The sequence below is a fragment of the Herpailurus yagouaroundi genome, unplaced genomic scaffold (assembly GCF_014898765.1).
Source record: "Herpailurus yagouaroundi ecotype Mexico unplaced genomic scaffold, PumYag 29, whole genome shotgun sequence".
Taxonomy (NCBI): Eukaryota; Metazoa; Chordata; class Mammalia; order Carnivora; family Felidae; genus Herpailurus; species Herpailurus yagouaroundi.
The window spans coordinates 96,327,141-96,351,447 of record NW_024412377.1 but is presented as its reverse complement, the minus strand read 5'-3'; the positions used below and the strand labels follow the sequence as shown (position 1 = coordinate 96,351,447).

The window sequence follows — 24,307 nt, the reverse complement described above, 5'->3', positions numbered from 1 at the left end:
TGGGTACACACACTCTCGCTCTCTGTTTCTCTCAAAATAAATAAACATTAAAAAAATTCTTTAGAGGGGCGCCTGGGTGGCGCAGTCGGTTAAGCGTCCGACTTCAGCCAGGTCACGATCTCGCGGTCCGCGAGTTCGAGCCCCGCGTCGGGCTCTGTGGTGACAGCTCAGAGCCTGGAGCCTGTTTCCAATTCTGTGTCTCCCTCTCTCTCTCTGCCCCTCCCCCATTCATGCTCTGTCTCTCTCTGTCCCAAAAATAAATAAATGTTGAAAAAAAAAATTTAAAAAAAAAAAATAAAAAAATAAAAAAATTCTTTAGAAATAGAATGACTGGATAGAGGTTTTACATTTTGGATTTTGATAGATATTACCAAACTGTTTACATAGAGGTTGTGGCTGTTACACACAGGCTAGAAGCATACAAAAAGAGTGCTTTGTTCTTCATATCCTAGCCTGCATAGGGTATGATAAAACTTTTGATCTTTGACAACTTGATAGGTAGAAGATAGAATCTTATTATAGTTTCAGTGTGCATTACTATTAATAGGTTGAACATCATTTCATATGTTTCGGAGCCATGTACTTTCTTTCCTGTGAAATATTCATTTCCTTTACCTATTTTTTTTTCCTGTTGGACTATAGTTTTTTCCTTATTGATTTGTAGAAGTTCTTTGGTTTTTAAAGAACATAAGTACTCATCTACAACATGGGTTGCTAATTTCTTTTGAAGGTTTTTTGCCATGCATAATTTTTAAATTGATTTGTAGTTGATATTCAATATTATATTAGGTTCAGGCATATGACATAGTGATTTAATACGTATCTACCTTATGAAGTGATCACAATAAATGTAGCTACCATCTTTTAGCATACAAAGTTATTACATACTATTAACATACTATTAACTGTAGTAACATACAGTATTCCCAATACTGTACCTTGTATCCTCATATCTTATAAGTAGAAGTTTGTATCTTTTTTTTTTATAATTTTTTTTTCAACGTTTGTTTATTTTTGGGACAGAGAGAGACACAGCATGAACCGGGGAGGGGCAGACAGAGAGGGAGACAGAATCGGAAACAGGCTCCAGGCTCTGAGCCATCAGCCCAGAGCCTGACGCGCGGGGCTCGAACTCATGGACCGCGAGATCGTGACCTGAGCTGAAGTCGGACGCTTAACCGACTGCGCCACCCAGGCGCCCCTGAAGTTTGTATCTTTTAATCCCCTTCTCCTATATCACCCATCCCCCCACCCCTCTCCCCTCTGGCAACCACCAGATGGTTCTCTGTATTTATGAGTCTGTTTCTGTTTTGTTTGCTCATTTTTCTTTGGATTCCACATATAAGTGAAATCATATGGTATTTGTCTTTGTCTGACTTAGCATTGTTCCACTTAGCATTATATACTCTAGGTCCATCCATGTTGTTACAAATGGCAATATTTTGTTCTTTTTTATAGCTGAGTTTTATTCCATTGTGAGATAGGTCTGTAGGCCTAGATATAGAAATATCTCACATCTTCTTTAATCCATTGATGGACCCTTAGGTTGTTTCCATTTCTTGGCTATTGTAAATAATGTTGCAGTGAACATGGGGAGGCAGGTGTCTTTTTAAGTTAGTGTTTTCATATTCTTTGGATAAATACCCAGCAGTGAAATTGCTAGATGATATGGTTGCTCTGTTTTTAATTTTTTGGGGACCCTCCGTACTGTCTTCCACAGTGGCTGCACCATTTTGCATTCCCACCAACAGTACACAAGGGTTCCCTTTTCTCCACATTCTTGCCAATGGTTGTTACTTCTTATCTTTTTGATAATAGCTATTCTAACAGGTGTGAGGTGCCATCTATTGTGGTTTTGACTGATGTCTCTGTGGTGATGAATCATGTTGCATATGCCATGTATACCTTTTGATATTATTTTAGGTGAATTTATCAATCTCTTTTTAAAATAGCTTTTAGGGGCGCCTGGGTGGTGCAGTCGGTTAAGCGTCCGACTTCAGCCAGGTCACGATCTCGCGGTCCGTGAGTTCGAGCCCCGTGTCGGGCTCTGGGCTGATGGCTCAGATCCTGGAGCCTGTTTCCGATTCTGTGTCTCCCTCTCTCTCTGCCCCTTCCCCGTTCATGCTCTGTCTCTCTCTGTCCCAAAAATAAATAAACGTTGAAAAAAAAAATAAAATAGCTTTTAGTTTTTGTCTCCTATTTAAAAATCCTCTCTCTTATGTTTTTTTTTAGTATCCAGTGATTTCATTTTTAAAAACTAGATCTTTTATCATCTGAAATTTATTTCAGTAGCAAGTGTGAAATTAGTAATCCAACTTTATTTTTTCAGTATGACTATCCAGCCGTCCAAGGAAGAAAACCCATCATTTGACCTTCTGATTTGAAATACTTCCATTATTATCTACTTAAGAGCCTGTGTTTGGCTCCATTCCTGACCTTTATAATCTGTCACGTGTTCTATTGATCCATCTATTTATGTCCCAGTGCCATGCAGTTTTCATTACCTTAGCCTTGTAATTTAGAACTCTTGGTAGGTTAGGTTGCCCCTGCATGACTTCTTTTTTTAACCTCATGTCCATGTCTCCAACTTATCGGAATGCTTTTAGTATTTTCTCATTGAGCATTAGGTCCCTAATGGTTTTTTACTTCATGAAGACCCTTTTCAATTCCCACGTAAAATGATTCTTGCCCCATTGTCTGTATGGTAGGTTGTGTCAAACTTTAGACTGCCTTGTGAAAGGTCTCAAGCTACAAAGGCCTTTCTTATATTGGGCGGACATTGGCTCCCAGTGGCTTCCACTCATTTGCCTTCTGAAACAACAGAAGAGAGGAACAGTCTCATTTACCATAGCCTTTCGGACTTCCGTGGGTCTCCTTGAAAGTTTCTCTCTGCTTTACAGCACTGGAGTTTAACAAATGTCATTTGTTCTACCAGTGGAGAGATGAATAGCTGAAAGTCTTTCAAAGACCTGCTGAGCACAGAAAGGTGGGATTGTACTCCTCGGCATGCTTATGCTCCACCGACAATCTGCTAATTGCTGATGCATCAGGGTTTCTAGATGCTTCCTTGCCCTCACATTCCTGAAAACTGCACATAGAGAGCTGTCCCCTACACTGCAGTATGGCTCTTGTAGGGAGAATTCCACACTTATGACCCAAAGTGAGGCCATCTGACTCACATTTCTTACTGTCTTTTGAATTTTACTTTTGGCTTTAGACTTTTCACATAGATCAGTCATAGTACTGATGAGGCTAACATCCTTCTTACCTAAGCACCAACAACTTGCTGTGGTTCCATGTGTTGTGTAACCATTTACCTCAGTTTGGATATTCTGTGAATCTGGGTCCTACTGCAAACTACACTTTGAATAAGTCATGTGGGTTTGGTTGCAGTGATGATGTTTTTGTTTCTGCAATTAAAAAAATTATCATCTGTGGAAGAGTGCCACTCTTCAGATTTCAAATTCCAAATTTTTAAAAGGCTTTATTGGGTGGGGCCCTGGGTGGTTCAGTCGGTTAAGCGCCCTACTTCTGCTTGGGTCATGATCATGTGGTTCGTGAGTTTGAGCCCTGTGTCAGGCTCTGTGCTGACAGCTTGGAGCCGGGAGCCTGCTTCAGATTCTGTGTCTCCCTCTCTCTGCCGCTCCCCTGCTCACACTCTGTGTTTCTCTCTCTCTCTCTCTCTCTCTCTCTCTCAAAAAAAAATAAACATTAAAAAAAAGTTTTTATTTGGCTAAAAGCAAGGAAAGCTAATATGAGGAATTTTATGGCATTCAAGTGATGAGGTCAGACAAGTAAAAAGACATGGAGATAAACCATTTGTATGTGAGATTTTTTGCTTTGTTCTTGGTGCTGGAGCATAAGATGACAACTTGTCACCAATAAAACTCTATGACATTTCACATCATTTTCGTGCTCATGCCTAGTGCTTTTATTTCACAGATGCAAAGAGGGCATCGTGCATAACTATCAACTCTGCATGGCCTGTTCACATACTGAAAGCAGGATCTGATCCCATATTCTGACTTCAATACCGTGTAGACCTTTATTCTTTAAATGAGTGGTGAGACATAGGAGGCAGTTGATTATATATATGGAATTCTTTCCTTGACAAACTTCCTAAAACTTCAAGGCAAACACTTCCCCCAAATCAGTATTTTTGGTATTTAACAATCTCATTGTTATGAAATGAAGCCAGCATGTTTTATCCCTTCTCTGAAACTAAAATTTCCTCACCTAGTCTTGCTAAATGCCCCTCAGGCTTCAGGGTAACGGGGTCTGGTCACACAAGTGATTGACAGACATTTATTTCATGAGTGAATGAAGTTAATTCAGTACAGGCCCAAGTATGCTTACTGAGACAATAATTTTACAGCTTATTATAATTAGCATACATTTAAAACATCTCTTTAGTCATCAAATCAAATAAGATAAGCAATACATCCACCCCAGAATAATATGCTAGATATTAGTCAGGAATTACATTCTTAATCATAGGACGTGGGTTTTCATTAACTAACTGAAGCATAATTAGTTGTCTGTGAACATGTGGCTCATTGATCCCCTGTGCATCTAAAGATAGTGCTTGTGGAGGGCTGGGTCAGGTGGTAGGTTCTGAAATAACGACCAGTAACATCTGAGCAGTCTCCAGCGGTCTCTTCCAGACAGGGCACTAAATAGCATATACACAAATAGACCCAGTCTGCTCCCCTCCTCTGTCCCCTTCTTTCTGAGGAAGACGGGGTGTTTTTTCACTTTTAGACGTGGTGGGGGAGGGCATTGTTACTTTGTACATATTTCCTGCTTTTGAAAACTTTTTGATTAGTTTGTTTTTTGAATCAATGATGCTTTTTCCTTCTTCTGATTCTCCATGGTGTTCTCTAAGGCAGGTACTGAGAAGTGAAATAAATCTACAGAAGTAGAAGTGACCTGAAAAAAATCTTTGATTCAAACACTTTTGTAGTACATTTGTTGATAACAAACACAAAGAAAAACAAAAGCAAACAAGCAAACAGATTAAAAAAAAAAACAAAAAACCTTCTTCTGAGAATGAGCAGGAAGGGTATTGTACTATTGTTTTCACTGACCATTATCCAAAGGCAAGATCTCCAGGGAACAGAGCCTGGCATTAGCACTCAGATTAGGAATTCCTTAGTAAGGAGCCTAACTTGTAACTCTCTCCAAAGCCTCTCCAAATAGAGGCTGAAAAAAAAGAGCACTTGTGTAATTTACTTGTATACATGCTCTGGGTCATGCTATCAGGCAGATCAAGAGAATAGAAAAGAGGCACAAACTACTTCAGCTCCCCAGCAAGTTCTGAGAGCTCTCTGTTCAAATCCAGCAAGTCTGTATGTGTTTAAATGGTTGGGCTGTTGTAAGCCCGTTGCCACTTAGATACCACTACCAGCTTTTAATCTTAATCTACATGAGAGATTTAGAAACAGAAACTTTGGGGATTTTATTTGGTAATTAGAACTTGCTTTTCTTGCTTGGACTAAACTTGCTTTACAAGATACTGTCTTCTAGGGGTGCCTAGGCTACTCAGTCGGTTAAGTGTCTGACTCTTGATACCAGCTCAGGTCATGATCCCAGGGTTGTGGGATCAAGCCCTGCATCGGGCTCTAAGCTGACAGTGAGGAGCCTGATTTGGATTCCCTCTCTCTCTCTCTCTCTCTCTCTCTCTCTCTCTCTGCCCCTTCCCTGCTTACTCTCTCTCTCTCAAAATAAATAAACTTAAATATTTTTTAAAAGATATTGTATTCTTTAGGGCTCTTCTGTTTCTATAACTTGACTGGCTTTTGTATGATGGCCATGTACAAAATCATCACTCACCTTAAGTTTCCCACTATGCTGGATCTGCTAATTAGATATTAGGATCTGTGGTATTATAGATTGGCTTAACATCATCTTAATCCAGAAATGCCCTCTTAGGCAGAAATTGATAAAGTAATATATTCTTGCAGACTCATTAACCACAAAATTAGTCTGTTTTCTGAATTTAAAAAAAAAAGTTTGGTTCATTTCAGGAGCATTCTGGAAGGCATATATTGGACAAAGTTGACAAAGGTAGAAGTGATTTGATTAAGGAATCTTAGTGGATCATAAACATTTTGTAGAATCGGGCTTGCTAACTCGGTGGTCTCCAAAAGGGAAAAATAAGTTATTTATTGTTAATAAAAAATGTTCATTCACTCCAGGATTGAAATATGATGAGTTGTTTAGCGTGTGACCCGGTATTTAAATTAGTTTTTCTTTTGTGTTTAGATCCTTCTCTGGAATTAAAGGACTCCAGCTGAAAGTTAACCTCCAACCCAATGACAATTACTTTTTCTATGTGAGAGCCATCAATGCATTTGGGGCAAGCGAGCAGAGTGAAGCTGCGCTCATTTCCACCAGAGGTACTTCTTTTTCATACACACACAGAGAACTATTTCCAAGCATTTCCATTTCTTTCCTTCTAACACCTAGAGAAGACACTGTAGAAGACTACTTCTTAAAGCTCCAACCTCTTGGACTAGGTTCTTGGCATGAGGACCCAACATTGGTTAAAGACCAAGATATTTCTTTTAGATTTCTGGTTTAAGAAGTTCTCAACCTTGGCTACCCATTAGCCATCAGTCAGGGTACTTAAAAAAAGAATGATGTTGGGGCCCCACTCATGGAGTCTCTGATCTGATTGATCTGGAGATGCATATGGGCTCTGACATGTGTTTTTAATCCCCCCAGATGATTCTTGTTTGGCTCTCAATGTGCTATAATTAGTGGGCATGTTTTGAGTGTGTGTTAGGGACAGTGGGATGGGGATATTCTTATTTTATTACACTGTAAACTCTATGAGCAAGCTTCCAGTCTCATTCTTCTGTTTATTTCTGGTGCCTAGCACATAGTTTGTGCCAATTGTTTGTTGAATAAATGAGTGAATAACTCAAGGAAGTGATAAAGCTGTTCAATGACATTTTGGAGAAAATAGCCAAATGATGCCCATAAAAAAATACTTGGCTGTTCTCAATTATTGTGAAAAGTGAGAGATGCAAAGGTGATCATTTTCTTATCTTACCCTCGACCCAAAGATGGCAGAAGATTGAGGGCAGTACATCAAGTGATTTGCTTAACCAGCAAAAACTTGTGCACATGCCTTGTTTGTGATGTGGTCAGGGCCAGCCTGATGTTTACAGGAGAGGACATGAGGGCTGCCTTCCCAGAAATATTTCCCCTCCAGTCCTAATATGGTGCCTGGATCTTCCACTGTTAGAACCACTCCCTCGGCTGACACCAGTGCATCTTCAGACTTTCATGTGCACGTGAATCTCCCGAGGAGCCTGAGAAAATGCAGATTTTGGTCCAGGAGGTCGGGACGGGCCTGAGCTTCTGCATTTCTAGCCAGTTTCCGGGTGATGTTGCTGGCCAGAGGAGCACAGTTTGCATAGCAGAGGGAGCTCGACTATGCGAGGCGAACTGCAGCACCAGGTGCAGGCACGTGGTCATTAGCACTCACCCAAGGCCTTGTTTGTCATGGATGAGATTTCCAGCTTGTGGATCTGAAGACACTGAGCAGGGCATTTTGATGTCAGGGGAGAGGGAGACTGCAGTCTGAAATGAGGGGCTAGGCCCAGGGACAGCACTTACTATTGTGATCATCTTATAAACTTATGTTCATAACTGCAATAGGAACCCGATTTCTTCTGTTGCGAGAAACGGCTCATCCTGCCCTGCAGATTTCCTCAAATGGGACAGTGATCAGCTTCGCTGAGAGGAGACGGCTGACAGAGTAAGTTGAGTGTTCTGAGAGGGGTGTCACCCTGGTGTGGTCTTGCCTGCGCATGTTCTTGGTTTAATGGACATACCCGGGAGTATAGTACCGAATATCATCACGAGCACACCCATACCGTTCCGGTACGGCTCATCACTAGGGAGAAAGTGCCAGTAGTTCCTAAGTTGGAGCAAGTGTCAGTATTTGTATTGCAAACACAAGCACAGATGGTTTTGCTTAAAACATAGGCTGTTTTCAGGTACCATCTCTGGTTTAATGAAAAAAAGAGTCTAGGCTAAATTCTTCTGTTATTTTCAATAGCAGACCAGGTTTTGAAGAGAGGAGAATGACATTTTGTTGAGTTTCTGCTTCTGGCCACAGGGAGGACTTTCAGAGTTTCAGACTTTCTTGTCCCTCCCCACCCAGGAGCTCCCAGAAAAAGGAGTACTAAAGAGCCAAAAGCCGAGGTCCCCGTGGGGAGACTGATCTGCAATTTGCTTGCGATCTCTCACGGTCATTGTGAGGGGCAAATGGTCAAATGGGAGAAAGTATGTGAAGGCTTTTGAAAAGTGTAAAACATGTGAGACACAGGCAGCTGTTGGCGTGGATGTGCCTCCCACATGGCTGCCGGCAAGCCCTCAGTCCCTCACTGTGGCTGCCAGCAAAGACCTGTGTGGTTTTCCCTTCTGGTTGCTGTTCACCGTATTCACTACGGCGCATGGCCCAGCTCAAGTGCTAGCTGCTCCTGGAAGTCTTCTCTGGGCCCCAGTGCCCTTTGATCTTACCTGTGAAAAGGTCTGAGCGCAGGTGGATTGTTTGTTAGCCACTCTGTCTTGAATAATCCTCAAGGAGCAGCCCTGTATTCTGCATCTTTGAATTCCCAGAATCTAGCATGGGGCCTGGAATGTTGTAGGTGCTAAAAAATATACAAATAAGTGAATTCAGAGGAAAAAAAGATTTAAGAAATAGATTGGGCTTTTCTGTCTTTTTCTGATTTTTCAAAAAATCAAAAAGAAAAGAAATAGACTGGAAGTTGGTTAGAGTTCATAGATGGTAACTGATGGTAACTGTAATGTATTTCACAGACCTTTATTTATTATTAACCTGAAAATTAGCTCATAAATATCAGGCAGCCAGGCTTTGCTCAGAGAGCAAGGGCCTGTCAGTATCCACCTCTTTGAAAGGAGGTTGTTGGGTAAAGACACGAGAAAGTGAAATACATTCCTTTGCATTAATCATTTTCTCATCTGTTAAAAAGGAGAGGGTGCTGACTGAATATTAACACTGCTTAAATTAAAAATGCTTCCTTGCTGTCTCAGCCATTTCAAAGCAGGATTGAGTACTTCATGCAAACAAGGTCACCCATCAGCAGTTGAAAGTGCTTGGGTTCATTTCACGGTGCCCATTACAAAAATAGCTAAGGTGAGACAAAAGGAGACCTTTCAACAACCTCTCAGGTGCCCCTACTACAATCCAAAGAGGCCAGAGTCCCAAAGACTGTTGAGCACAGCTTCTACAAAGCACACTCATCACTCCTGATCAGTTCTACACTCTGCTCTGGCCTCACCAGCTGTCTTGCCATTTAAGAGCTGCACCTCATTTGGTCTCTGTGCCCAGTAAGGTCAGCAAACACCAGAACTCATTGTTAAAGAAGATTTTGGAGACTCCTCCCCTACCTCCTCCTACTTTTCTTCGTCTTCTCTTGATGTTTTGGAAAAAAACTTTGCAAGTTATGTTCTCTTGGACCTCCCCACCTTCCTCCCTTATATTTCCTCACTCTCCCTGAAAACAGAGATGGTGCCATGTCTTTTTTCCCCCGGCCATTATTCTAATTATTTCCTGGCTCTTAGCTTCTTCAAGAGATGCAGGATACTATACATGCATGGTGTATGTGGCAGCAGAAATATGTTGAATGCATGTTGAAAATTTGTGCAGTTCTGTGGCAATGAGCTGAAAGTTGGGGGCACAATGGACAACAAATGTCTCTAGTCAAATTCCAGCAGTTTCCAAGTATAGAATCCTGCCTAAACTGTGTGCAACTGTGTGAATGTGGATGTTTAGGAGATCAAAGCTGGTGATACCTGTGGTAGGCTTAAGTGATCCGCTTTGTCTGCAGAATCCCCTCAGTGCTGGGTGAGGAGCTGCCTGCCTGTGGCCAGCATTACTGGGAAACCACAGTCACAGACTGCCCAGCTTACCGACTTGGCATCTGCTCCCGTTCAGCTGTGCAGGCTGGTACCCTGGGACAAGGGGAGACTTCGTGGTACATGCACTGCTCTGAGCCACAGAGGTAAGCTGGAGCCTTGCTTCCCTTCTTGGTCAAAGTGTCATGAGTTAATGTGTAGGCAGAGGTCTCTGAGGCACCTAACAAATAGTATCCTACTTCTCTGTCCAAGTCTGAGCCGACAAAGAAAGAAAACAAAAGAGTCAAACATATGAAGACTAAACTGTTAGTCTGATTACTGAGGAAGCCAACTTTAGTGAATGTGATTCATACCTGAGGGAAAGGAGATTTCTTACATTGAACCCTATTAATAGATTTCACCCAGCCATGCCACCTTCCCCACCCTGCATGGCAAAGTTCGTCCCTGGAGAAACAAAAAAGGAAGTATGTTTCATCAGTCAGCTCATTCTCCAAAGATAGTGAGGAGAGACCTCTATGCCACGCATGGCCAATTTCTCCTTCTAAACTCACCTGAGGGTGGGGGAGGTGACAAGGGTAGTACTAAAAAGCTTCCTCCCCAGAGAAATCAACAGGAGTGAGAAAAGAAGTGAGTCCCCGATACGCCTCTCATTGGTCCATATCAGGAATTGGCAAACTATAGCCTATGGGTCAAATAGGACCACTGCCTGTTTTTGTAAAATTTTACTGATAGTATTATTGGAATACAGTCATGCTCATTGGTTTACATATTGTCTGTGGCTACTTTTGCATGTCAATGGCAGAGCTGACTAGTCATAACAGCAACCAGTGACCCCCAAAGCCTAAAATATTTACTATGTGGCTCTTTACAGAAAAAGTTTGCTAACTGTATTAGTTGTAGTTTTGTTTGTTTGGTTACTATGTAAACACCATAACCTGTGTTAGTCTCAGAGAGATGAGGCAAGCATGGAATGATCTGAATATGCTCACAGGGTGGTCTTTATTAGAAACCTGACTTTAGTCCTGGCCCCATCTTTGATTAGCCTCCTGTTGGCTACTCACCAGGAGTCAGTGAACCCTTTGAGCATACCTAATAGACCTCATCTATCTTGTCAAGGGACAGGGATGCCTGGTCTGCTACATTTTTGGGTTGTGAGGATCACATGAAGTCAGGTACAGGGGAGAGTCTTGAAATTGTAAAGTATCAGGAAAATGTGAGGCATTATTCAAATGTAATGCTTTAAAAAGGAAGCCTTCAGAGCTCACAAGTTCCCAGAAAAAGGCCCACAGATTGGGATTTTGCATAACTCTGGCTGCACATTCCTCCCTGTATCCTATTTGACAGAGTTTGATTTTCTGACATGGTTCATAAGGACACTATCTCCAAGAGCTATTTAAAGTCACATTTCATCAAGTCAGAGCAATTATGATAATTGATGTTCATTGCTGTGCAATGCTTAAGGGCCTAGCCCCTGCCTGGAGTTTAAAATCTCTCAAACCCAGAAATTATAATGAGTAGATTTAGAGCTGGAACCAGATATTGATTTCATGAACCAGATATTGATTTCATGAAAATTTCCTTAGGCACTTGAATCTTTTTATTTATTTATTTATTTATTTATTTATTAACATTTTTAAAAAGTTTATTTATTTTGAAAGAGAGAGAGAGAACATGAGCTAGGGAGGGGCACAGAGAGAGAGAGAGAGAGAGAGAGAGAGAGAGAGAGATCTCAAGCAGGCTCTGCAGGGTCAGCATGGGCCTGATGCAGGGCTTGAACTTAACTAATTGTGAAATCATGACCTGAGCTGAAATCAAGAGTCAGATGCTTCACTAACTGAACCACCCAGGTGCCCCAACGCTTGAATCTTTGAAACCCCAAAACCATAGATTAGCCTCCAGTAACAAATTTCTAGACTCTAGAAAACAGAATTGTATCTTGTCAACAGGTTCAACAAGTTTGGTCTTCTGGTCTTTCAGGCCCAGGGTAGGCTCTGTGGGTTCCGGGAGGAAGAGTGTGCCCGTCTGTGTGGTCACAGCACAGAGAGGTCAAGCCTTGAGTGCCTTCATTTCATGTTTCAAATAGAGCACCCCACCTTAAGGCACTGTGATAACCACTGTGGCAGACCCCTCTCTGTTTCACTTTTCTGGCTTCATGATTTTAAACCAAACTGTATTACTCTTGATACTACTTGGGTAGAATCTAAGGTTTAAGATATTATAGGTGGAAAGGAGAAATGGAGAGGGTCTGAGGACATAGAATCAACTGGACTTCTTCCTGCCCACTCCTAAACTTTCTCCCCTAGTTCACAGCCTTTTCACCTCCTCCACCACAGCTACCATGCCTGTACCTTCCAGGGCGACGTCTGCACCCATGCCACACTATCCTGTGTGTTGCAACTGGCAAATATTTCTAGAATATCATTTCCATCATGTCCCTTGTGTTTTTGCTCAAAAATCTACAAACATCTACAGTTTGTAGATGGGACCACAGTCAAGACAGGAATCCAGGAATAATATGACCAGGAAGGGGGAAGGATGAGGAGACCCAAGGGGAGTAAACCATCACGACCAAAAGGGGCTGGACTCAGTCTTGGCCAGTAGTGAGATTCGCAGAGGTGGGCCCACTGGGACGTGGGGGCCCCAGTAGAGCAGTTCCAGAGTTACACGGGTATCTAGAATCAAGTTTCGATCTTTGTTGGAAAGACACCAGCAGTCCCAAGAAGGGGCAGGCAAAAGCTGGGCAGGTAAGAGGGCTCTGGGCAGACAGGCTTGGTTTCAGGCCAGAGTGGAGGCTAGAGAAGGAACTGATATGCTGGATAGGAAATGGAGGTGGAAGCGGGGCAGGGCAGGGCAGATTCCAGGCCCTGCAGAACTGGCGGAGCCAAGGCTTTGAGGAATGTCTCTCCCTCCTTGGCCTCTATGGTGGGGACTAGCTCAGGGACTGACTGGGGCTGGGCCTGTGAGCACCAGGGGCCTTCTAAGCATGACTTGGGGAAAATAGCTCAGTAGGGCATTCAGAACTCTCTCAACCAGTGGTGTGCAATAAAAAATTCTATGAAGATAGAAAAATGGTGTCACAGATGGCTTTTGAACACTTGAAATATGGCTACGAGGACTGCAGAATTGGACATTGAATTTTATATCATTTTAATTTTAATTTAAGTGGCCACATGTGGCTAGTGGCAATTGTGATGGACAGGGCAGGTCTAGTTCCTGGCCCCTGACGTTACTTATTCATGTTATATCCTCACAGTCACTCACATGTCCTCTCCGAACCTGTCAGACAGACGGTGCTGTTCTCTATGACCAATGGGCTTATTCTGCCACCTCGTCATTGCTTCTGCTGTCCCTGCTGGTTGGATCCCCTTCCTCTTTCCCACCTATGTCCGGTTCCAACTGTTCCTTTTTGCTGAATATGAGCTCATCTGTTCCCAAAGCCTTCTGTAAGAGTCCCAGCCTACGCTGCTGTTCCCAGTCACTGCCACTTGCAACCTTGGTCTTCTCTGTGGCTTCCAGGGCTTCCTGAGATTCTTATTGTTCTGTCAGATCTCTCACTGGCAAGACATTGAAAAGGTCCTTTATCACTGTGTACGCCTTGCTTACTTTCACATCCCTGTGAACCTCTGCCGTCTCACATGGTGTTTATTCTGCAGGGAAGTTGCTAGTTTCCCATTCCCAAAACACACCTGTACTCAAGCTTCTGGGCCCCTAACACTGACGTCATAGGCCTTAAGGGTCCTTGGCTTTCTCTGCCACACCAGTGCTGCTGTGCTTCCACTCCTCAGACCATCCCCGCTGATCTCTCCCTCATCACTTCTATCTCATTTTTTTCCCTTCTCCCACTTTCAGGGCCCCAGCCTCTGCTTCTAAGACTCCCAGGAGAAAACACCAAACTTGGGTTACTTTTTGCCCAGAGCAATTTAGCCTCTTCTGTTGAGCGATTTCCCCTTCCTAGCCTGCTCTTGAACCTGTCCTTTCACAACCAAACAGGTCCATTAAATGTGTGTATAAACACTTTACCAATCTCTGCCCTGAGACGGAGCCTCACCCATAGCCCACTTTTAAGTGATCAACAGAGTTTTCCTCCCTGGTCAGGAGGGTCTGGGTTCCCCAAGGGCAAGGACAGTACTCTGTGGTCCTTCGTAGCCCCCAGAGGGCCTAGTAAAGTGCCGGACTCACAGACATGCCCAGTGAATACTTGTTGAGTTGAATTTATTTGAATTGAAGAGAGAAATTAGAGGCAACACACCTGAGCTGCAAGGCTGCAAAAAAAAACCATTCAGAAGATAAAAAGGAAAGTTGGTCTGGGGGAGGGGGGGCATATACAAAGAATGAAGTTGGGCAAAAATAATGAAATTTTTCTTAAACTTCATAAAGGCCCTTATGTAAGTTACTTAAAAAATTTTAAGCTGTAAAAGTAATACATTTTATGGAAGGCAAGCCTGCAGTACTTTTAAAAATACATGGCAGCCTCAAAGGAGTTTTATTCAAAAGAATGACACCATGAATGCGGTAGTTAAAACATGTGGGCAGCTGGGAAAGAATTAGAATGTTGAGAAAAATCACAAGGGAGGCATATGCTGGTTATTCTGGGACCGCCTCCTAATGTAGAAGGAGCAAAATTATTAAAAGTGTTTGTCTGTTGAGATGAGCTATGCATTTTAGCATCTAGGAGGGATCTGGTTAAAGGAATTGGGATAACATTATTGCAACTCACTGTGTAGTGAAATTAATAACTGAAAAATTAGTTATCACCAAGTGATCTTCTTCACCATGGTCTTTCAAGATTTCTAGTTTTTAATTCCCCATTCTGTTTCATTTCAGATATACATTCTTCTACAGTGGCGTTGTGAGCGATGTGCATGTGACTGAGCATCCTGCCAGGGTGGGCATTCTGTTGGACTACAATAACCAGAGGCTTCTCTTCATTAATGCTGAAAGTGGACAGTTGCTCTTCATCATCAGGCACAGGTTTAATGAGGGTGTTCACCCTGCCTTTGCCCTGGAGAAACCTGGAAAATGTACTTTGCACCTGGGGATTGAGCCCCCAGATTCTGCAAGGCACAAGTGATTGTTGGCTTTCAGAGTTTGCAAGACGAATAATTCAAATTTTGGGGGTCTATGGTTCTTTCTCTTGGGTGCTATATATTCAAAACGTCTCCCATACATTCGCACTAATGATAGCTACATGCACAGTGATCAGCACGTGAGCAAAACCACCAAGGAAACCTTGACTTTCTAGGTAGCGTTTGAGTAAAGACGATGGAAAAACAACTTCTACCCTTTGCTTTATGTATGTTTGCATTCTCCCCTAAACTAAAAGAATTTATACCTGATTTGGGCACCAGAATAGAGAAGTGGTCTTCCACCTGTTTTATCTGTGATGGACAGACAGGATATCCTTCTCTGACAAGAAACATGGGCTTTTTCCATAAGAAAGATGTCACCTCACTCCATTAACAGATGTTGGATTCTAATCATTAGAGAAGGAGTTTTAATTGTTCACAGCTGATAATGAACTCTTTTGTAATAATATGTACTGTAGGACATGAGTCTCTTTTCCCTGAAATTTTAAATGTAGACAAGAGCTAGGTATTAGAAATTTCCATTTGCTAAATAAATGGCTAGAGTCTATAAAACAAAACCTGTTATATGAACTTATTATATATAACTTATGAGCCCTGCATCTCTGGACTGGGACAGACGGCTGAGTAAATGACCATCACGCTTCAGTGGGTTGTGTCACGACTAACTTTCACATAAGAATTTTACATGCGTCTTTTAAAATCTGCACACTTTTATCCCATAGTTACAGTCAACTACAGGAAGCTGGGAATCTCTTTTTGCCAAAATGAAATAGTTGGTCATTTTTAGATACTATATTGAAATCTCTTGAAATCTTCCTAAAATATGTGTGCCAAGTTGATAAATCTAGAAGGCACTTTGAGATGATTGCTCTTGTTTTCAATAATGTAAATACTTTGATCTTATTTATAGATTTTTTAAATTATGAATTCATTTCTTTCTTTTCTTGTAATTAGGAAATCATATCCTACTGTTGAGATCTGTTCTAAATTCTCTTGATTCACAGCTAGAAAATCCAAACTGGATCTGTAACTGCATTGGTAGAGCCCCTCCAAAGCCATCACAACTCTGCTTTAAAATGAGAGCAGCTACGGGCAAAGTGGATACTTAGTGAAATAGAAGGAACAATGTAATGCTTTGTTGAGAATGTTCTCTTCACTTTTGTCAAGACTTAAAAGTGTTACCATCAGGTTCTGACTCATCAGCAACCCATGGGCATTATTACTTTTTTGGTGAGAATGTCATGTAATTAAAAACAGGAACAGTAGTAGCAACCACATGAATTTTAGAATTTGTCTCAGCTTGGGTTCTTCCAAAAGTAGACCTGGAGATAAAGATGCAGTGCTGGTTGTTTACACAGGAAGGAATTCTGGGAAGCACACGGGAGGAAGTGGGGAAAGTAAGACAGGAAGGGGGAAGAGCCAATAAAGGACATGTTTTATGAGTGGGTATTGCCACTCTGATCAACTGGGGCTCACTTGTGCTGGTGGTACCCTGGAAACCACCCAGAACATTCCAGAAGCTGGCATTTAACCACTCTGTCCAATCCCTGTTGGTTGAGGGTTGATCCAGGGGGCATTAGGTTCCCATCCACTGCCCCCCCACCCTCACTTTTCCAGGTGTGTTCCTTGCAAACTCCTGCAGTCTCCAGAAAGCCCTCAGACAAAGGAAATGAGAAAGAAAGTCATCTCATGCAGAATTGTCACCAGACAACTGCCTAATGCAGCTGTTGGTACACTCAAGTGCGCTGGGGGTGAGTTGGAGGTAAATGGGACAGGGCACCAGCATCATCTGCCATCAAGTTGGCAGCTCTGGTATTAAGGGGAGAGTCAGAATAATGGGAAGAACTAAGGTTGAAGCTTGATTCAGCTCCTTCCAGGTTTTAACTCAAATTCTTTAGTTATGCCTTTCTCTTGGGATAATTGTAAACATCAGATTAAATAAGCATGTGAAATGTCACAGCATTTTGTAGTTTATAAAACATCCAGATAAGGGACTTCGGAGATCCTCTTTAAAGCCAATCCTCCATCACGTCCCGTGAGTGGTCCTCCCATATCTGACTCCATGTGTGTGGTGGAAGATAGGACTCTGGGCTCAGAAGGTCCATGTTTCAGCTGCCTCCATCTGTTGACTGATAGATTTTCAGTGGGTGGGTTTCTAGGGAATTATTCCAGTGGAGACAAGCAAAGTGAAGTTAATGCTTTTTCCTTACATCCTCAAGCAATTCCTTCCTCCTGGCCATTGTTTTGAGTTCATTTTTCCTTCTTCTTGTCCTTCCCACTCACATAACACAAACCCTCAGAGCAAAGAAAGGAAGTCAGCAAATTTTGTCAAAAGTGCTCCTCTGCAAATCTGTCAATGGTACTTATTAGTTTAATAACATGCAGAGCTCATACCTCATCTCTTTTAATCTTCATCAGGACCTTGCACAGTAAAAATCACTGCCATTTCATAGATGAGGAAACCAGTCTCAGAGCAGTTAAATAACTAGTTCACACTCACAGCCAGCAGGTGGCAGAGTGTGGATTTAGATACAGCTCAAATCCTGAGCCAGGAGGATAAAAAGATGTTTCATTTTGTATCAGAGATCATGTTTTCCATATATATGTGATTCGTGAAAATTACATGTGTGTGTATATACATACATACTCTCCCCCATACACCTGTACATATGCAGGCAGACATTCATACATAAATATTTTCTTCCCTCCTGAACTGACTTCCTTCCTTCCTTCAGTTTTGTTGTTGATGCTGTCTTGGGTTTACCTTTGATTCCTTCTTCAGTACCGATGACCTTAATTAGGATTCCAAAGAGTCGGTAACATCTTATTTGTGAAGAAAAGAATTTAATACATGAAACCACAACGCTTCCTCTCAGAGGTATAGGGCCAAAATAAAGGAGTTTTGGGAAAAAGAAGAAGAAATGAGGGTTAACACTGTGGTCCTTCTTTGTTTGCATACACACCTGCACAACCCTGGACAGGTACGTTCTTGGTCAAAGATGGAAGGATTTTTCTACTGAAGCAAATCAAAATGCATTCCTGCTGTTTTTTCTGGAGATGCTTCCATAACGTGCAACAGAACTGAAGTATCTTACTTCATCATACCCACTTACAAAATTGTGTGCCTTAAGCACCAAACACTAACACTCTCCTGTCAGAAGCATCCTTCAGGCTCCAGAGTGGCCTGTGTTGGAAGTCATTTCTTATCTTTACTGTGTTAATTACCCACCAATGATCTCAAGTGTTCAACTGCTAAAAGGACTCACAGGACTCAGTTCATATTCAACGAAGAGCTTCGTCACAGGCAAAGGATATAGTACAGCTGCTCAGAGGAATGTTAGGCCATCAAGTCGTTCTGGTATCTCAAGTGCAGCCTTGTTTGTGCTCCCACCATTGGGTTACGCATTCTGTCCAAAGTCTCCAGGCCTCAAACCACCACCAGTGTGCATGTGAGGCATTGTGATACCAGGAAGCCCAAGTTTTGTTTCTGGTGGTGTTGGGCCAGTGAACTGGTCACATAGGCACTTTCCAGATATACAACTAGCCCTAACTGTTGAGCCTTACTCCTCTGCCTCCTTCAGCCTCCACCAAAACCAATGCAAATCATCAATCTGTTGATTGTTACTAAATGATACTATCATTCTGCAGCAAAACAACTGGTGGTTGTTGAATCATGGTTCCAGAATCTCACTTATTTTTTTTAATGTTTGTTTATTTTTGAGAGAGAGAGCACAAGCTGGGGAGGGGCAGAGGGAGAGGGAGACATAGAATCTGAAGCAGGCTCCAGGCTCTAAGCTGTCAGCACAGAGCCTGACGTGGGCTTGAACTCACGAATTGCAAGGTCATGACCTGAGCCGAATGCTTAACCGACTGAGCCACCCAGGCACTCCATTTATTTTTAGTTAATAGATCTCATGACCGTGTCCAAGGGTCAGTAGCTTTGTGGATATGCATGTGATCAATTAAGACTAGCAAAAATAAGCCCATGCTGGGCACTTACTGTCCTGTGTCCCTGAGCTCAACTGCTGGGGAGTGTTTGAAGAGTAATAATAGTAAGAACTGAGTCCATCCGCTCATGTCCCTGATATGGTGATTGCCAGAGTGATCCCAGGCACATCCCTGAGTTGAATGACACGGTGCTGAGTTCCAGTCCCCTTTATAAAGTGCAGGAGGGAACACGCTTTCTGGGCTGCTTTCTGAAGAGGAGATCAACACCTTTCCTTTTTTCCTTAGTATCCTCAAAGTGTTTGTGATTGTGTCCCTCTTGGTGCTTCTGTTTTGGTTGTAAATGAACTCCTTTTCTATGCTGAGTTTGTTTTTTGCAAGTGATATCAATAATTTCAAATCCCAAAACAGTATATGAACTACAGTTTCAGAATAGATGGGGGATTAAGAATGTCTGACTTGGAGCAAAGATGATTAGGGAAGGAGGTAAGATATCTTTAAAGGTTTGAAGAGTTATCTCTAAGAGGAATAAAGCTTACTTTGATTTTTATACTAGGACTGGTGGAGAGTCCCATGGTTGATGAATTTGGTTCAAAAGATGGAAGAATGCCCATCAGTGATGATTGGCTCAGGGACATGCTGCTTAGCAGTAATGAGCACTCAGAGTTAGGATGAATGATCAATTGCCGGAAATATTAAAGATTTGGGTTCTAGATTCGTGGTTTTGAAACTGTGTTCCTGAAGTGCTGGGATTCCACAGACTTGCCTGATGGCCACTGTGGGATCCAACAAGAAAACCGAGTGGGCATAAATTCTGACCCCTGTCCTATTTCATCACAGCAGCTCAATATTAATCTGTTTTACACATTGGGTTTCATATAATAATTCATTTGATGAAAAGATTTCCATGAGTAAGTAAAGTCGGAAAGGTAGGTAACCATTGAGGTTCAAGTCTGAATTCTGTGATGCAGGATGACCCAAAAGTCCTTAAATCCTCCATTCTTTCAGAGTACCTTTTACTTTACTATCCAATACTGATATCATATGGACTTAAAGAAATTGTTTCCTATCCCAAATCTCCAAGAACTTCTATAGATGATTACATTCTCCTGGTTGACATTGCTGACCTCCTGCTTCTGCATTCTTCTCCATGACCTCTAGCTACCTCACCACTACGTCTTCATCCTTCCTTCGTCCTATTTGGTCATCCCGAAACACTGACACAGTGCTCCATTGATTCCTTAAGGCAGTGCTAACACAAGGCTAAAACTGGTAGTGGTTAACACAGCTTTTGCTCAAGAGTTGGGTTTAGTGAGGGAAATTTCTTCATAGATCATGAAACAAAGTAAAGCTGAATGTGAGGCATCTAACAGTGCTAGGAGCCCCTTTTGATCTCTTCTCCAGCTCGGTCTTCCAGCCACACTGAACATCCATGCTACTTTATTCTTTAAGTTTCTAGATTCTGCTCAAACTTTTTTTTTTTTTTTTTTTTTTTACTATCAGCTTGCAAGGAAGCTGAAAATGTCAAAATACAAAAGCCTCTCTTACCAATACAGACATTTTGTATAATAGAATAAGAGAAAATTTTTCCCTCCTACCTCAGCCTCTTCCATTCTGCCCAGATTCTAGGCCTCTCTTTGCAGAACTAAAAAGGCCACTAAATCAATTCTCTAAACCAAAGAACACTCATTTCCCCAGAGTGAATTTGGCCATTACCCCTCAGAATGGTTTTAGAATTCCCTTAGTGTCTTCCCTTTAGTAGATTTGTGTAGAACTAGGTAATGTTTGAAAGTTCTTTCTCAACCTAACTGGAGCTCCCAGACTTTGTGTTGGACTTCCTGGCACTGTGGAGGACTTTACTGCTTGTTAGGCACTTCAGGAAGAATGACACCCTTCTAGAGTCAACATATTATTTGAGGATTTGATAACTTCAGAGGCAGTGGGTAATTAGGACAAAGGAAAATGGGGAAGGAGAAGCATAATTCATTAATTAATTCACTCAACACATGTTTATTGAGTACTTACAATGGGCTGGGCACTCTTCTAGGCCCTAAGGAAATGATAGTTATCAGATCAGACAAAATCCCTGCTTTCAAGGAGCTTATATTCTAGTGGAGGAAGACAGACAATAAATAGATATATAGCCTGTCAATGGGGAATAAGAACCAGGAAAAAATAAGAGTAAGAGAATAAAAAGTAATAAGAGGTAGAGGCTGCTATGTATTTTAGGTATGATGGAAATATCTCTGATAGGATGATATTTTAGCAAAGACCTGAAGGAAATGATGGGGTGAGCCACATGGATGTCCTCGGGAGAAGAGTATTCCACACAGAGGAACAGCAAGTGTAGAAGTCCTGAGGCAGGAGTATGGGGGTGTTGGAAGACCATTGAGGCCATGAAGGCCATAGTAGAATAGCAAGGGAGAGAGAATGCTATGAATACAGTCAGAGAGGAGCTGGGAACAAGACCATAATGACCTTAACAGCCAAATAAGGACTTTTTGTTTTATTCTAGATGAGTTTACAAGAAGTAACAGGTATGGAGAGTAGACACAATGGCAATCTCAAAGAACTGGCTTTTCATGTGCTTGGGTATTATGTTTTTTAACATTAAATGGAAGATTTCATGAAGACCCCCTGAGCTGGCCTTTGCCAACTCTCAGCTCCTGCAGAGAAAGTGCTTGGTGTAGGTAGAAGAAAAGGTGGTTTTTGTTTTTTGTCTCCTCCCCAGCTCTGCCCAGGAATCCTATGGCCCTACTCACTTTCTATTTCAGGGGAGCAGCCCCTGCTGACTGGTTGCCATTAGGACCATCTAGCCCAGAACTGTGGAGGGTGGGGTGGAACTGCTATCATAGCCGTGATGACATTGTGCTGAACAGAGTCTGCTCACCCTTAATGACAGGTTGGCAACCATCAAAGATGGAGAAATATAAGCACATTTGAAGGAAATGTTTCATATCTTTACAACGGCATGATTTTTCAGTTACAGAGAAGGTGAAGTAATGATGGCATCTAGGGAGGTTGCCTGCCAAACACGCCCTCATAGGTGTGTCTGTGAGTGTGTTTGTGTGTGCATCTGCATGTTGTAAATATTTCATATGTGTGATTGTGTGTATGTGTGTGTGTGTGTGTGTGTGTGTGTGCATGTGTGTGTCTTAGCAGGGGTGTGTGTGTGGCCAGAAGTGTCATTACAATTCAGAGCTTGCTTTCCCATTGAAGATCTAGGAACTGGATTTGTCAGAGCTCCCAAGGGTTGTTAGGTTCAGAGGGACTCACCCACATTAATCGAGCCCACAAAAGACTTATTAAGTAATTTAGAACACCATTTGCTTAATTTATAGTGAGAAATCAAATTATCAAAGGGAGTGATGACCACATCCCTGCTGGTCACAGGATTCTCTCTCTAGGCCCCTGAGGAGAATTAACATATTTTCCCCCCGGGGAAGCCCTATGACACTCAAAAGATTGTTTGGTGATCAAGGCAAATTATGTGAATGATCTTAATGACCAGCATTATTAAACTGCCATGACAAGCCATGGGCCCAAACATTTGGGTTTACTGCTCTAAGTACTTTCTCTCTGCATTAGCATTGGGCTTCCCTAAATCCTGTCCTTTGAGGGCTATTCAGTCCAGTTGCTTACATTACCATTAAGAAAAAATGTTGCCTTAAGACCATTTCCTAGGCTATAGATTTTTTCTTCATTTGGTAAATAATTGATTCGATTTTTAAGCCCTGTTCCTCCTCCTTTTGATCTGAAGAATATCATGCCTGTTACGATGACTGTTGCAGATGATAGAACATTATCTATTACATAAAGATCTTACTAATTTAACACAAGGAAACCACACTTGCAAATTCTTCTGTGGCATCTCACTATCTCTCTCATGGGTTGACTGCATGTGGGAGGAGGACATTCATTCAAGGATTTGTTGTCACTGATGAGAAAGAGTGGTTGAGAACACACATCCGGGAATCATGGAGATGGAGCTCTGTACCTTCATAGCAAGTTGGGCAAACTGTTCCGCCTCTTACAGAGTCCTCATAGTAAGACAGGAATAGTACCAGTTATTATGTCATAAGGTTGCTCATACACTCATTTGAGGACTAATTAAGTACCGAGCACTGCTCTAGGTACCAGGGAGCCAGCAGTGATCAAACATTGCTGCCCTCCGGAAATTTGCATTCAAATGAGAGGAATGACACACGGTACAAGAGATAAGTAAGTACACTGTTTAGTTTCAGAAAGTGATCAGTGCTATACAGAAAAATAAAGCAGGGAAGGGTTGTTGTGACATGTAAATGAAAGAACGTATGTAAAGTCCTTAGAATGCCTGACCTATAATGATAGCAAAAACTTCAGCTGTTACCAATTGAGCTGTACCGCAGGGACTCTTACAGTGAAAGAACTAAGTGTGGCCCTCAGAATAGCACATGGGCCTCACACACAACTTGGCATGTAGTTATGCTATCCATGACCACTGTGTCTCCAATGCAAGTTTAATATTTTCCTATTTTTACTCATTGCAAACACTCAGGAAAAGTATTTAGAACAAAAGATAAATTATCCTTAATGTCACCACTCAGAAGCAATTTAACATTTGGTATGCATCCTCGTAGGCTTTTCTCTTTTTCTTTGGATGCACACACACACATTTTTTTTTTTTAATTTTTAACATTTTATTTATTTTTGAGACAGAAAGAGAGACAGAATGCAAGCGGGGAGGGGCAGAGAGAGAGAGGGAGACACAGAATCTGAAGCAGGCTCCAGGCTCTGAGCTGTCAGCACAGACCCTGACGTGAGGCTCAAACTCATGAACCTAGAGGTCATGACCTGAGCCAAAGTCGGATGCTTAACGGACTGAGCCACCCAAGTGCCCCCCCCACACATTTTTTAAATGCAACTAAAATTACTGTTACATAATCTGCTTTTGTCACTTAAAGCTCTATCTTCTGACATCAACAGATTCACATCAGTATTTTAATGTCCAATTATAGTCCACTGGAAAGAGAAATCTTTTTATTTTTTTATTTTTAGGGAGAGAGCAAGTGAGCAGGGAAGGGGCAGAATGAGAGTGAAAGAGAAAGACAGTTCAGCACAGAACCTGACCTGGGACTCCATTTCATGACCATGAGATCACGACCTGAGCCAAAATCAGAAGTTGGACGCTTAACTGACTATGCCACCCAGGTGCCCCTGGAAAAATGAATCTTAAGCTAGTTTGTTATTGATAGATATTCATCGACTTCCAAGTTTTTGTTTCTATAAAAATGCTTTGGTTTTAAAGGCACAACTTCACTATTTGGCCTAGAGTTTTCCATGGATCTGTCATGAGAAAGTATGCATTATTTCCATATTTACTATGAACTCTTATCACCTTT

The 24,307-nt window shown here is 41.9% G+C and overlaps 1 protein-coding gene across 1 annotated transcript in view; it reads left to right on the top strand.

Annotated features, from left to right (window-relative positions):
- The window catches only part of CMYA5 (cardiomyopathy associated 5), a 90,888-nt gene extending 75,328 nt beyond the window's left edge, over positions 1 to 15,560 (top strand). The window contains exons 10-13 of the mRNA XM_040449867.1: positions 6,265 to 6,398; positions 7,669 to 7,768; positions 9,867 to 10,040; positions 14,719 to 15,560. Of these exons, the coding sequence (XP_040305801.1) occupies positions 6,265 to 6,398; positions 7,669 to 7,768; positions 9,867 to 10,040; positions 14,719 to 14,965 (655 nt within the window). The 3' untranslated portion in view covers positions 14,966 to 15,560. The remainder of the gene's footprint in view (positions 1 to 6,264; positions 6,399 to 7,668; positions 7,769 to 9,866; positions 10,041 to 14,718) is intronic.
- Positions 15,561 to 24,307: the final 8,747 nt, after the last annotated feature.